The sequence below is a fragment of the Barbus barbus genome, assembly GCF_936440315.1.
Source record: "Barbus barbus genome assembly, chromosome: 22".
NCBI lineage: Eukaryota > Metazoa > Chordata > Actinopteri > Cypriniformes > Cyprinidae > Barbus > Barbus barbus.
Genome location: NC_136750.1, coordinates 29,436,892 through 29,451,615, shown reverse-complemented (window position 1 = coordinate 29,451,615; position 14,724 = coordinate 29,436,892). Strand labels below are relative to the sequence as shown.

Sequence of the window (14,724 nt, the reverse complement as noted above, 5' to 3'; positions counted from 1 at the left end):
ATGCAACCAAAATTGCTTCGCAGCCTTTGTTTTCTTCCGACGAAGAATAAAAAATATCGAACGTTTTATCGAACACATTTTTTATTGATATCGTTCACGTGTCTATCGCGATACATATCGTTATCGTTTTATCGCCCAGCCCTAGGTTTTAGGATTTAAAAATGTAGGATTTTGAAACAAAGAATGGGGTAACTGCATGTCAAATAAAAATGAAACAGCAGTCAGACTGATCACAGAAGAAACATTATCTACTGTCACAAGCCTAGAAATGTTTTGCACAAAAAGAGATCTAAAATGATTTGTCATCCTTTTCTGTAAGCTACCACATTCCTCAGGAGATAGAAATATCATGCATGCTTGGCTCATACCAGCAAACACATTCTAGCAATATCATACCTATCTGTCAAATGCAGGAAGACAACTGCGGTTTATTATCTTATCAAGAGTAACTGTTTTCACATGAACACTGGGTCTTTTATGCAAGTGTTTGTTTAACCTTCCTCATTATTCAGGGAGGACGCCATCAGCGTGTGACGGAGAGAACCCCCCTAACACCAGTCACGCCTCATTCACTTTTATGTGTTTTAAAGCAGTTAATTTTCACATTTAACAGCACCCAAAGGTAAATTTTAGTTCCCAGACTTGAGTTTTATGGTGGCTACTTGCAAAAAGGCATCCTTGTTCATTCATTACACACTGACGCTCAGGTAGCTGCTGATTTTACAAACCTGAACCCAACACCAGCAAGCCAAATAGATTTGATACTGCTGAACTTTATAAGGTTTCATTACCATCTAACACGTCTTCCATTATAAAGCTAAATAAGCAGTCCTGTCTAAAACTAATGCTACTGGTTAAGCCAATACACAGTGCCCTCCATAAGTATTGGAGCAGTAAAGACAAAATTGCTCTGTTGGCTGTGGAGTCAAGACATTTACAAATATGATTAAAAGATGAATATGACACAAAACTACAGAATGTCACATTTTATTATTAGCCGTTTCCACACATGCATGTTTTACCAAATAAAAAGAACAGCACTTTTAGAGTTCATCCCACTCATTGATGTGAGCATAAGTATTGGGACAGTTGAACATAAGGCAGATATAAAAGATTAAAAGCTATCATTTAGTTGCAGATCCCTTGCACACAATCACAGCAGTGAGTCTGTGACCCATAGACATCACCAGACTCTTGGTCTCATCTTTGAAATGCTTTTCCCAGCCTTTAATGCAGACAATTCCAATTGTTGCTTGTTTTGGGGAGTTTCTGCCTTTACTCTCCTCTTCAGCTGCTGAAATTCATGTTCAATCAGATTTAAATCTGGAGATTGACTTGGGCAATCTAAGACTTTCCATTTCTTTGCTCTTATAAATTCCTTGACTGAACTGGCAGGGTGTTTTGGGTCATTGTCCTGATGCAATATGAAGCACTTCCCAAAGAATCTGGTGGCATTTTCTTGAATATTGGTAGGCAAGATGGTTTTGTACCCTTCCAAATTCATTCTGCTCCTGTCATCATACATTAAGTCATCAGTAAAGTTGAGAGGATCTGTTCCAGAGGCAGCCATGCATGCCCATGCCATGACACCACCTCCACCATGCTTTACAGATGAGGCTGTATGCTTGGGATCATTGCAGTTCCCTTTTTTTCTCCACATTTGTGTTTTCCCATCACTTAGATAAAGGTTCATCTTTGTCTCATCGGTCCATAAACACAGTTCCAAAACTCTTCTGGCTCAACTTTGTGCTTTTTTGCAAACTCTAATCTTGTCTTTCTATTTTTGGTGCTGGTCAGAGGTTTGCATCTTGCTGTGTAGCATCTGTAATTCTGTGTCAAAGTCTCCTGAGGACAGCAGATTGTCAGAGCATCACCCCAGCTTTCTGGAAGTTGTTGGTGATTTTACAGACACGTCTTTTAGGGTTCATTTTCACAGCTTTTATGATTTGTCTGTCATCAACTACTGTTGTTTTCTCAGCCGATCAGGTCGTTGTTGGTTGCTGGTGTCGCTGGTGGTTTCCAAACTCTTGATTTCTCCATGCCCTTTGTTTTTGCTAGAGCTCTAACTGACTTCCTTTTTTCTTTTAGCATCCAAATTGCTTGCTTTTCTCTCAAAGTCAGCTCCCTCATCTTCATCCTGGTTTGTGTGTCATCATCGAATGCAAGATTCAGAATACAGAAGTAATGGATATAACTGATACGACACATTCCCTGCTTTTAATATCTGAAGAATTAATGCAACAGGACACAGCTGATCACTTACAAAGACCTGAGAGGCAACTGCTCCAATACTTATGATCCCATCAGATAGAGGGATGAAACTCTAAAAGTGCTGAACTTCTTAGCTGGTAAAACATCTATGTGTTGAATGACCCAATAATAAAATGTGACATTCTGTAGTTTTGTCTCATATTCATCTTTTAATCATATTTGTAAATGTCTTGACTCCACAGCCAACAGAGCAATTTTGTCTTTACTGTTTCAATACTTTTAGAGGGCACTGTAACCATATCAGGCAATGCAATGCAAAAAAAAAAAAAGTAGATTACAAGGCTGTTTGGTGCCACTAATGGTGTGGAAATTATACATAACACATTTTTTCACTCATTTTTTTTTCACCAATTTTGCAACTTCAGTAGCAGACCGGACAAAGAATATATGAATGATAATTTCACAACCAAAAAATATTTTAATTTAAGCTTCATCTACACTAAAATTCAAAAGTTTGGCCTCAGATTTTTGTAAAATATAAATATACACACAAAAATATGATATGAAAATATTAAGTAGACCAACTGTTTTCAACATTTACAATAAGAAATGTTTGTTGAGCAGTAAATCAGTATATTAGAATGATTTCTGAAGGATCATGTGACACAGAAGACTGGAGTAATGATGCTAAAAATTCAGCTTTGATCACCACAATAAATTACAATTGTCAATATATTACAGTAGGAAACAGTTTTTGAAATGGTAATAATGTTTCACAATATTACTGTTTTTACAGCATTTTTTCCTTGGTGTATAAAAAAATCTTACCAACCCCAAACTTTATTACAAACATCTCTAACTTTTTGACATCACAGTAATTCATTAATTTACATACCAAACGATTTTCATCAAAAACCTCCATCAGCAGACGATGTCTCCTAGGATGCACCTGTGGGAGAAAACAAAAGAAAAAGAAAATAAGTGGAGTATTACAGTGAATTTATTGTCACATATCTAAAATAAATGATATCTTGTTACAAGACAGATGGTCTGTTCATCCTCAATTTACAGCCCTTGACTTTAGGCCTGTAAATGGCCCGTGACTCAGACAGTGTATCACTTAGCATTTCATGAAGTCCCCGTGCTGGTATTTGGGCCAGTGGGCAGTATCTTAAATAGGCCAGAACCTTTTATGTCACTGCCTCGATCTGGTTATGATTCATGCACTAAATATCAGGTACAGTAGACTTTTTTTTGCATGGAAATATAGGATATTTTACACAGAGTATGGTCCAAAAGTATGAAACCACATTGCAAATCAAGGATTTTGTGAACCTGGAAATAGAAAATTTAGATATTTTTATAAAACAAAATACAGGTATGAAGTATTAAGACTTTTGTAAAACGAATAAGAAATGCTTGAGATTCTGCCTATTTCTAGGTCAACTTTCAAAAACTTAGCATGACATTGATTAGTGACTCACTGAAAGTCAAAATGCTTTTTGGAACATCTCATATCATGCTTAATATGAGCAACACTCATTTTCAATCTTCAGTATGCTTGATATAAAGAATATATATCTTCATAACATCTTGAAATAGTTTCACAGTCCTGTTTCCAGGGAACCTTACATGCATCTCTCTGTCCTTTCTGAGAAAATGAGCGATGTCTACAGAAGAGAGATACGCACACCGCATCAGTAAATGCGTCACAGCTCATCACAATCGAGCAGGGAGAGCGGACAGAATGTAAGAGGTACCCCTCATCTCTACCCCTGACCTCTGACCCCAGAACATGTGACTGCACCTCTCTCTTTACATGCTGCCAAAACAGACTCTTATTTAATAAAAAAAAAAAAAGATCAAAATTATACTTTTTCACCTATTAGAAAAAAAGTAAGGCATGCACAGTTTTCTAGCAGTTCATTTGAATTTATAAATATAAAATGAACTATTTCTGAATTATCTGGATCACGACAAATCAACATTGAACTGAAATAAAACTACTGTCTTCTATGAAGCTACTTATAGCTGAATTTGTTTAATAATTGATTAACTTCATGCTGAGCTGAATCAAAACTGAACTGAAATGAGCTGAATAGACACTACTGTCTTTTTAGAGCTGCTTTACATCAGAATTTGCTTAATATATGATGAATTTTCATCACTGATTCAGTTTTTTTTTTTTTTACTGTGAAGCTGCTTTAAAAAATCTATATTATATAAGAGCTATACAATAAAGGTGATTTGATTTGAACAAGCAAAGCTGCTCTAATGTGAGGACATAAAATTATAAAAACATTTGTCATGTTGCTTTCCATGCTGATGTGATTCCCTGTTTTTATATCTCTATCAGACCTCAGGCTAAATGTGGGTCATGACTGAATTCAGCTGACTTCGTTCACAATTAAGCGATAGACTCCTGGGAGAGTTTAAGTGAGGTTTCGAGCTGTATGCAGCTTCAGAAGAATCATCTGAATAAACCTTTTTATGGGGCTCAAAATAAAACCATCGCACTGAGTTTCCGTTCTGGTCATTTGACATCTAGCAGGACAGGCTCCTGCTGAATGCCACTTTTCCCCTATAAAGAAATGTGATGGTAAGAGCTAGCAGAGCTAGACTTTAATTCTCAGGTTAGTATAAACACTGTCGAGAGAGCCGAGACAAACACTCAGCAGGAATGTCACAGGATATAAGCTCCTTTATATACACAGCTCTCCTGCTCAGTGATGTACTTCACTAAAAAAAATAGATTTTTACATTATCTAAAGAGGATTTAAGTGGTTTACAACCAAGGGCGTTGCTATGCGGATACGGTTTCTAAGGTATTCTTAATATTTGTAAGCATTGCACATACTTGACTGAAGCGTTATCACTCGTTTTGTCTTTTGTTTTGGCTGTTCACATTATAGTCCATTAATATAAAATGCAAAAATGGTTTTATAAAACCCTTGAACTTTTAAACAGGCTCCCAATGCTGCAATATGAGCAGCCTGTATTGTATAATGTTTTCTATTATTACCAAACACAATGACAGCATCTGTTTAGTATTAGTTCAGAAAAACACATGGAATCACTAACAATATCTAAATGTGATGATGATGGACAAAGAGTAGCAGTAAGTAGGAAATGACTAAAAACGGCACGTGTGTATATGAGATCTTAATGGTACAGAACAAAACGTTTTATAGGTGAATCTCATTAAGAAATGTCTGGATTACATTACACCCAAAAAACTGAAAGAGAAGAAAATGTACTTTTCACTATAAAAACAAAGCTTCTGTTAAGGCTCATTAAAATCGCTGAATTATTTTTATGATATTTAAGCTAATTTTCTGTTTTTTTCTTTGTAGACATTTGTTTTTGTACTTAAAATCAGCATAAATTAAAAGTACTATAAATACTCAATAATGTAATAATGCTTGTATTCCTCATTTGTAAATCACTTTGTATAAAAGCATCTTGCTAAATGAATAAATGTATTTAAATACTTATTGCATTACAGTATTGAAAGGGATTTTTCTGCCAGCCAAACCCCTTTGACCTCAAATATTTAAGTCTCCCTGAAATTTTTCAATAATTTAACAATAGATTGCATGTTCACGGTTCCATGTTAACAATCTTTTTTTAGTAATTTATTTAATATTATTTTAAAACAATGTATTTATTTTAATGTTACATTTGCACAATTTAATTAATTATTAGCATTTCATTAACTTACAAAACCCAGTTAGGGACATTCTGTCCTGGGCTACTGATATAATTTTTTCTCCCTTCATTTTGGGGTGACATTTTTTGAAAGTTCAGCCAGGTAACAAAAACATGATCTCTGTAAAAACCCATTCACTTACTCTGAAGAAGAATTCCTCATTCCACTTCGGATCCAATGTCTAAAAGAAAGACAGAAACATAGAGAAATGTTGTTAAACATCTGACAGAATGATGAATGGTGTAGTCGAGAGTTTGTACACACACCTTTTTAATGGTTTTAGTCTGCAGACTGGTGATTTCTCCATTGACAGGGTCATAGAGAGAGATTCTCGTGTATGGATCACTGCGGATGAAAGGAAAACAAACAAATATTACACAAGCATTCATGGAAAAAAGATTCCCCATCTTTGAGTCATACAGGAAGTGTTACTAAATATTTTAGTAATGCAGTCAGGTTTTCCATTGTTAACTGAGGGACGTGATCAACAATAAATGTTATGATTAACAGTCATGTGATTATGGATCTATCGGTTATGGACGCCGCTTTCAAATCTGGCGACTGTGACGTTTACAGCTTATCCAGGTCCAATCTGAAGAGGGGAATTCAATCAGCTAAATACAATTACAAACTGCGCATTGAGGACGGATTTAAAAACAACGACCCTCGGCCAGGCATCCATGCCCTCACAGACTATAAACTAGCAAACAGTACACCCCCAAACAGCAGTGCCACCCTCCCTGACGAACTGAACTACTTTTATGCTCGCTTTGATCGTGGAAACACAGAACCACCCATCAAAGCTGAGCTCACACCTGACGACCTGCCGCTGACACTTTCCACCAGTGACGTGTGTGCCACCTTGCGTAAGGTGAACTCATACAAAGCTGCCGGCCCTGATGGCATCCCTGGCCGAGTGCTTAGGGCCTATGCAGAACAGCTGGCTGAGGTCTTCACCAACATTTTCAACCTCTCTTTGGCCCAAGCCATTGTTCCCAACTGCTTCAAAACAGCCACCATTGTATCTGTACCAAAACATGCTGGTGCAGTGGCCCTCAATGACTTCTGACCAGTTGCTCTTACTCCCATTATTGCAAAGTGTTTTGAGAGGCTGGTTCTTTCCCACCTGCCCCCAACACTGGACCCATACCAGTTCGCCTACAAATCCAACAGGTCTACTGAGGATGCCATCTCCTCAGCTCTCCACTCCGCCCTGACGCACCTGGACAGAACTAACACACATGTCAGGATGCTATTCATTGACTTCAGCTCCGCCTTCAATACAGTGATCCCATCCACACTGATCTCCAAGCTCATTGATCTTGGCATCAGCCCCTCCCTCTGTAACTGGACCCTGGACTTTCTCACCAATAGACCACAGTCTGTTAGTATCAGTACCCACACCTCCTCCGTCCTCACTCTAAACACTGGGGTACCACAGGGCTGTGTGCTGAGCCCAATCCTCTACTCCCTTTTCACCCACGACTGCATACCTGTACATGGCTCTAACTCCATAATCAAGTTTGCAGATGACACCACGGTGGTAGGCCTGATCAGCGGCAATGATGAGACAGCCTACAGGGATGAGGTCCAGCATCTAGCAACGTGGTGTGCCAACAACAACCTTGCACTCAACACCCAGAAGACCAAAGAGCTGATTGTAGACCACCGGCGGACTAAGAAGGACCACACACACACTCCCATCTACATTGATGGGACCGAAGTGGAGCGTGTGGCGAGCTTCAAGTTCTTTGGTGTCCATCTCTCTGAGGATCTCTCCTGGACCCTCAATACTGATCAAAAAGGCACGACAGCGCCTTTACTTCCTTAGGAATCTAAGGGAAGCTCACCTGTCCCCCCACATCCTGCTGAACTTTTACAGTTGCACTATTGAGAGCATACTCACAAACTGCATCACGGTGTGGTATAGTTCTGCACTGTTTCGGACCAGAAGCCCTCCAGCGGGTGGTGAAAACTGCCCAATACACCACTGGTGTCGGGCTACCCTCCATCAAAGACATTTACCACAAACGCTGCCTAAGGAGAGTGAGAAGTATCATCAAAGACTCCTCTCACCCCAGTCACAAACTGTTCACTCCTCTCCCATCTGGGAGACGTTATAGGAGTCTTCGCTGTCGCACCAACAGATTCAGGAACAGTTTCTTTCCCTCAGCTGTCAGCCTACTGAACTGCAATCTCAGGCGCTGAACACTACATCCAAGATGGACCACCTAATGGGAAAAAACAACTGCACTGTTCAATAACCTGTCTGCACTCCTCACTCACAACGTTCGTATTGTTTCCTCTGTTATTTTGCACATTTCTGATATTTTGCACATTCCCTTGCACATTTCTACCTCCGGATGCCGTTAAGGTCATTGGCCATATATAAACATGTGCTACTTACATACCTCTCTTATAATGCACCTTCTGTTTATACTTCCTTGCAACCTAAGTTGTATGTACAGTCATTTGCACTGAGCTAGTCTCTCCCCCTTCACCTCATAACTTGCACTATATGTCATAAAACAATGTATATACACATTTTTTATATTTATTTATATACTTTGTTATTTGCACTTCTGGTTAGATGCTAACTGCATTTCATTGGCTCTGTACTTGTACTCTGCACAGTGACTATAAAGTTGAATCTAATCTAATCTAATCTCTTTATAACCCATAACAGGTATTCATCCCTATCCTGCAAATCCATTCAGATTAATTAGCTTGAAGTCACATCACCAACTTAACCTACATGCATCAGAAGGAAGCAACACGCTCTTTTATTTTGATGAATATCTGGCCTTTTTTCGAGCACGTTTTGAAGTGAAGGAGAGATGATATCATACATACAGCACAGATATCAATTGCATACCTAGAACTGTGTTATTTAGGTCAAAGTGAGCACGGTTGATCTGTCCGTACCCTCAAGGACGGCCGGGACATCTGCTAACACTGCCATCTACTGTACCGCCCTGACCAGCACCCTTCAATGTGAACCGGGCAGCAACCGGGACATTACAGTTCACTGCAAGCTATGCATAATATGAATTCTTAACATGTGGCTGCTTGTAAATACCTTTGGCAACGCAATTACAAAGCAAACCTAGATCTACTAAATGACTGTGAAGCTAAAAAAAACTATTATATTTTTACAACATGTTCAGGAACAGATAAAAGCCTGCAAGAGTGTCAGATTGTCTAACCGGAAGCTCCATTATGCAGCATACAAACGATTTCATGTTTTCATAACAAACTGATGGCATGTGAACGTTATCCTGGGGGAGCGGGCACACAAAGCAAACCACTCAAACACTTAATGTCCTTAAAATGTGCTGTACACTACCTGACTTTATACTGATCCACCCAAAATGTAACACTGAGTGAGTGTTGCATGAAATAACGGGAAACACCTTGTGTACTATACAAGAAGTGAGCTGAGCTTTTAAAGAAAAAACATCCTCTCATTCAAGCAAAGGATTAGCCGTCAACTGATATGGGCTTTTTAACAGCTGATATCTAAAAAGCAATATAAGGCTGATTTGCATATACTATAATGGCAAATGATACACAAGATTGCTAATAATAAACAAGAACATTTAACCCAATATTTATGTTTTGAAAAGCCAGTCTGTGGATTAGGAACGAGGCAGCATTATCATCAAATGCAGGCAGTCTCAAATGCTCAAGTCCATTATTTCGGTCATCATTGATGTGATAGTGTCACTTTGATGGTATAATATCTGATATACTGACCTGGCACCCAAGATGTCTTTCTTGGCCAAACCAATTCCAGCAATGACTTTCAGCCTTAAGATTCTGGATTCATCCTGAAGGAAAGCAAAAACATTCAATAAGCAACACAAACATCAAGAATTAAACTCCCTGGAGATGCAAGAATGATTGAAAGCTGATTAAAATGGCTTGATGGGTTTCCTTCTGAAACAGGAAGTTCCTGCAGGGCGCTTTAACCCATAAGTGGGAGGGATATTCTTAGATTGCATTTGATTGGCCAAAATGTGCATTAATTCAGGATAACGCAATCAATATTTCTGGTTTATTTTCCAGGAGGAAATTTTTAATTGGCCAAAATAGACATCATCTCGCATTAATACACATTTTGACCAATCAATCTGCTTTGAAGTTTATTCAGTGAGCTTTTAAGAGTAAGTGAAGCCATATAGATAACAAAACTCTTACTAGATAAAGAAAGAGTGTCTAACATGATAGCAACACCCGAGAAAGAGCTCCAAACAATAAATATAATGAAATGATATATGCCACGTGATCAAAAAACACATATAATAAACATGTGACGTCTGTCGTCCTCACAAGATACAGAAAATGTTGCGCAATATTTCAATTGATCTTAAAAAAATAAAATTGATCTTTATCGCCAAAACCAAACACATCTTCTCTTATTCGCAAGCAAACATAGCTTTGGGTCAGTTATGTGCTATAATTAAACACACAGCCCGTGATTACAGTTATCATAACACAAAGTGGAGCAGAACTTCGACTGAGCTGTAGACTGTTGTTTATGCATTATAGCAATATTTCTATGACTGATATGACACATCACATGATAATTCATTTACCTCATCCGTCTGGAGTCCTCGAACCTCCGGGAGCAGCGCGGCCATGTTCATGTTCCGTGCCAGGATGCCGTCGATATGAACGACCGAAAGATACAGATGAATCCCAGCTGCTGTCAGACAGTAGGTCACGCTTAAACGGAAGTCGCTTCCCCGGTATATGAGACGAGCGGAGCGGCGTTAGCTTGTCAAATACATCGTGGAAACTACGCCGATGGACATCCTTCACCTCGACACGCCCCCACGACGTCACTCACGCCCACTACGCTCTCGACCACGCCCCTTGTCTATAATCGTTATGATCGACATGATCATTTGCTGATATGAGCTCTTCTCTTTAAATCTACATTTTAAGTCCGTTCGTTTTTGTAAATTACTCGAATTGAATGTTTATTATGATTATTATCATTAATGGCTCCTGCAATACTGTAGCCAATATAGAAACATAAAATATATCAACAACCATATTCAGTATATAAAGCACTGAAGCCATCAAAGCAACGAAAGTCATGATTTCTTCCCAAACATTTAAATGTTAAGTTTTGAAATTTTGTTGTTTGCATTTGTCATTTTTATTTTTTAAATGTTTATATATTTATAAAGTTTTAGTTTTGGATCTGTTTTTAGTTGTTTTAATGCTACAATTGATTGCTTCTGTTGTGCTCATTTGTAAGTCGCTTTGGATAAAAGTGTCTGCTAAATGACTAAATAATAAATCATATAAATCAGGTAACACTTTTGTAACGTATTTCGTTTCATTCTGAAATATATAATTTTAGATAAAAATAGACAAATTATTAAAGACCGCATGAATAGAATAGAATAGAATAGAATGAACTGTACTAGAACATGTGCTTTATCTATTACTAATGGACATCGGACAGAGTTCACCTTCAGCCAATCACAGCGAGGCATAGCTCACTCTTATCCAATGAAAACGTTCGGCTGTGTAGTCCCGCCCATTCACGCGTTTCCTAGGAAGTGCATGTCACTTTGTGATCGATTCAAAGCACGATTACAGAGGTATGTATTCAGATTTATATGTTAAACGTTTTAGAGTCATAGGATGCTTTCTGTACAGATGTGTTAGATCTTGGTGAGGTTGTGTGTGTTTTATATGTTGCACTGCTCGAGAGAGAATTCTGTTCTGCTCTGTTATGATTTTGTCTGCCAGCATATTTATTTCCAGAATATGCATGAACGTTAAACATCATTTGCATCATGAAGCATATATATCTATATCTATATCTTTTTGCAGATTCCACTCTCCCTTCTTCTTTAACACAATGGAAGTCAACAGAACAGGCAGAACCTTCCTCATAACCGGTGGAGGAGGTTATTTCGGATTCCGGTAAGATTTTTTTTTTTTTTTTTTTTTCACAGAACCCTATTATCAGTCATAGTATCTACACAAACCACTAGATGGCGCTATCATACTATATTAAAGAAAAGTAGATCCCAACTCTGTTCCTGGAGACCCTCTCAAAAGTACTTTACTTAACTCAAAAATATTTTGGATGTCCTTATCTGGCTCAACCATTTTTGGGTTTTTCAGTACTTTATGAACGAACTGATGAGTTCATCAGATCCGGCTATGGTTCTCAACTTTTTAAATGTCTGACTATGTATTAAATGCAATAACATTATAAATTGTTGCATGTTTTCATGTCAAGCCACATTTATTTATATAATGCTTTATGGAATGTTTCAAAGCAGCTTTACATTACAATATTCTGTTATTTTCCTGTTTATTAAAGTTATTAATACAATTTCAGCCATAAAAACTCTAAACTAGACAGTTTGCTGAAATTTGTACTCTCGCTCAGGCCATCCAAGATGTAGATGAGTTTGTTTCTTCATCAGATTTGGAAAAATGTAGCATTGCATCAGTGTCTCAGCAATGGATCCTCTGCAGTGAATGGGTGCCGTCAGAATGAGAGCTAATTAAAACATCACAATAATCCACACCACTCCAGTCCATCAGTTAACATCTGGAGAAGACAAAAGCTGAAACAAATCCATCATTAAGACGTTGTAACTTTAAACCATTGCTTCCAGCCAAAATATGAGCCCATAATCCACAATAACACTTCCTCCAGTGAAAAAGTCCATCTCCTGTTGTCTCTCACATGAAGTCATCTGGATTACTTGTGACGGCACCCATTCACTGCAGTGGATCCATTTGTAAGCAAATGATGGAATGCCTCATTTCTCCAAATCTGATAAAGAAACAAACTCATATACATCTTGGATGGACTGTGAGTGAGTAAATAATCTTTAAAGCTTGATCGCTCTCTTTGTAAATGTGATTTCTCTTTCAGTCTTGCCTGTGCTCTCCTCAAAACCTCCTCAAGCGTTGTGCTGTTTGACGTGAGGCCACCGAGCCAAGAGTTGCCGGAGGGTATTGTATTCATGCGGGCAGATATCCGTGACTACGCTCAGGTGGCAAAAGCGGTTCGGGGCGTGAACTGCGTGTTCCACATCGCCTCCTATGGGATGTCGGGACGGGAGCAGCTCGATCGAAAACTCATCGAAGAGGTGAACGTACAGGGAACGGAGAACATCCTCAGGGCTTGCGTGGCACACGGAGTTCCTCGTTTGGTCTACACGAGCACGTATAATGTAGTGTTTGGAGGTCAGGAGATTAAGGACGGTGATGAAAGTCTCCCTTACTTGCCCTTGCACCTGCACCCTGATCACTACTCCAGGACTAAGTCTATAGCCGAGATGCAGGTGTTAAAAGCGAACGGTTCACCTCTGAATAATAGCGCAGGTGTCCTACAGACTTGCTCCCTGCGTCCAGCTGGTATATACGGCCCTGGTGAGGAAAGGCACTTGCCTAGAATAGTTAGTTACATTGACAATGGCATCTTTAGGTTTGTGTACGGGGATCCTGATAGTCTGGTAGAGTTTGTTCATGTGGATAATCTAGTGTCCGCACACATGTTAGCTGCTGAGGCGTTAACTGAAAAGCATCAGCATCGTGCTGCCGGTCAGCCCTATTTCATTTCTGATGGAAGGCCTGTGAACAACTTTGAGTTTTTCAGGCCTTTGGTGGAGGGTCTGGGATACTCGTTCCCCACGCTTCGCCTGCCCATATCGCTCATTTACCTCTTTGCGTTTCTGACCGAGATGCTTCACCACGTCGTGGGGAGGATTTATAACTTCCAACCCCTGCTGACCCGTACTGAGGTCTACAAGACGGGCGTCACACACTATTTCAGTATGCGTAAGGCACGAGAAGAGCTGGGATATGAGCCTAAACTGTATGACCTGGAAGATGTTGTGCAATGGTTTCGAGGCAGAGGTCATGGGAAGAAGCGCAGCCAGTCATCAATTAAGAAACTAATTTTAGACGTTGTTTTGGTGGTCGCATTTGCAGCAGTGGCGCTCTCCTGCCTTCCGGTTGTGGGACAGTGAAATGTGTGATGGATTTCATTTCAGTTCTGTGCCTTATGTGAGGTTTATACTAACTTTTGTTAATTTTTAAAACATGTATATTCATAGTAACGTACATGAGGGATGTATTGTAGTGAAATGCTGTAAAGAGACAAATAAGATAAACCCTGATAAATGTTTTATTTTAGTTCCACTTTTGGAAGGGCAGTGTCCTTAGAGAGTTCGGGGTAAACATTTTTGTGGATTTTAAACAATATTAACCATTTTAAAATGCTTCTTTAAAATAATAAAATTATGTATTTTTTGGTGAAAAAGAAAGACTGTATTTGCTGTGTGATATTGATTTTTTTTTTCAGTACAACTTATTATCAGTATAATAATTTAATGCAAAATGTAATTGAAAAAATGACAGGAGTTTCAAAATGTCTTTTGTGTGTGTCAGTTTGCTTTACTGACAGCAGCACTGAACAAAACTTGATGATCATGTTCTCCAGCATGATGTGAGATGATCCGAAGAGCATCTTGAGTTTCAGCGGAGGCAGGAAAATCTGACTGTCTGTACAAAGAGTCACAAGATCATCATTGTCACTTATTTACTTACACTTGATTAGTCACATAGAAATAGTGCACTGAATTTGTTATTCTTTTTATGCCATGCCTTTGCTTTAAACTGCATTCATGCATTTGTATAATTAATACACAGCATGCATTTTATTAATTGAACCCATGACCTTGGCATTGCTAGTGTCATGTTAGACTGAGCTATCCTGAAACACACCAAAATCCTGAATCTTTCTGTTTATTTTCAGC

General features: G+C 38.7%; 2 protein-coding genes across 2 annotated transcripts in view; one reads left to right on the top strand and one right to left on the bottom strand.

The window, feature by feature from the left end:
• The window catches only part of LOC306888626 (E3 ubiquitin-protein ligase NEDD4-like), a 34,896-nt gene extending 24,120 nt beyond the window's left edge, over positions 1-10,776 (bottom strand). The window contains exons 1-5 of the mRNA XM_079447061.1: positions 10,519-10,776; positions 9,677-9,750; positions 6,187-6,265; positions 6,063-6,101; positions 3,107-3,160 (exon numbers count right to left, since the gene is read on the bottom strand). Coding sequence (XP_079303187.1) covers positions 3,107-3,160; positions 6,063-6,101; positions 6,187-6,265; positions 9,677-9,750; positions 10,519-10,569 — 297 coding nt within the window. The 5' untranslated portion in view covers positions 10,570-10,776. The remainder of the gene's footprint in view (positions 1-3,106; positions 3,161-6,062; positions 6,102-6,186; positions 6,266-9,676; positions 9,751-10,518) is intronic.
• A 722-nt stretch (positions 10,777-11,498) lies between these two features.
• On the top strand, positions 11,499-14,239 carry LOC306888282 (short-chain dehydrogenase/reductase family 42E member 1). Its single transcript, XM_079446480.1, has 3 exons — positions 11,499-11,538; positions 11,774-11,866; positions 12,837-14,239. The coding sequence occupies exons 1-3, from the start codon at positions 11,501-11,503 to the stop codon at positions 13,933-13,935; spliced, it is 1,230 nt and encodes a 409-aa protein (XP_079302606.1). The 5' UTR covers positions 11,499-11,500; the 3' UTR covers positions 13,936-14,239.
• Positions 14,240-14,724: the final 485 nt, after the last annotated feature.

Excerpts from the sequence above, each read along its gene's own strand:
- LOC306888282 (XM_079446480.1), top strand. The coding sequence starts at position 11,501 with ATGTCACTTTGTGATCGATTCAAAGCACGATTACAGAG. Across the intron at positions 11,539-11,773 it reads TTCAAAGCACGATTACAGAG|ATTCCACTCTCCCTTCTTCT; the intron begins GTATGTATTCAG and ends ATCTTTTTGCAG. Across the intron at positions 11,867-12,836 it reads GGAGGTTATTTCGGATTCCG|TCTTGCCTGTGCTCTCCTCA; the intron begins GTAAGATTTTTT and ends TTTCTCTTTCAG.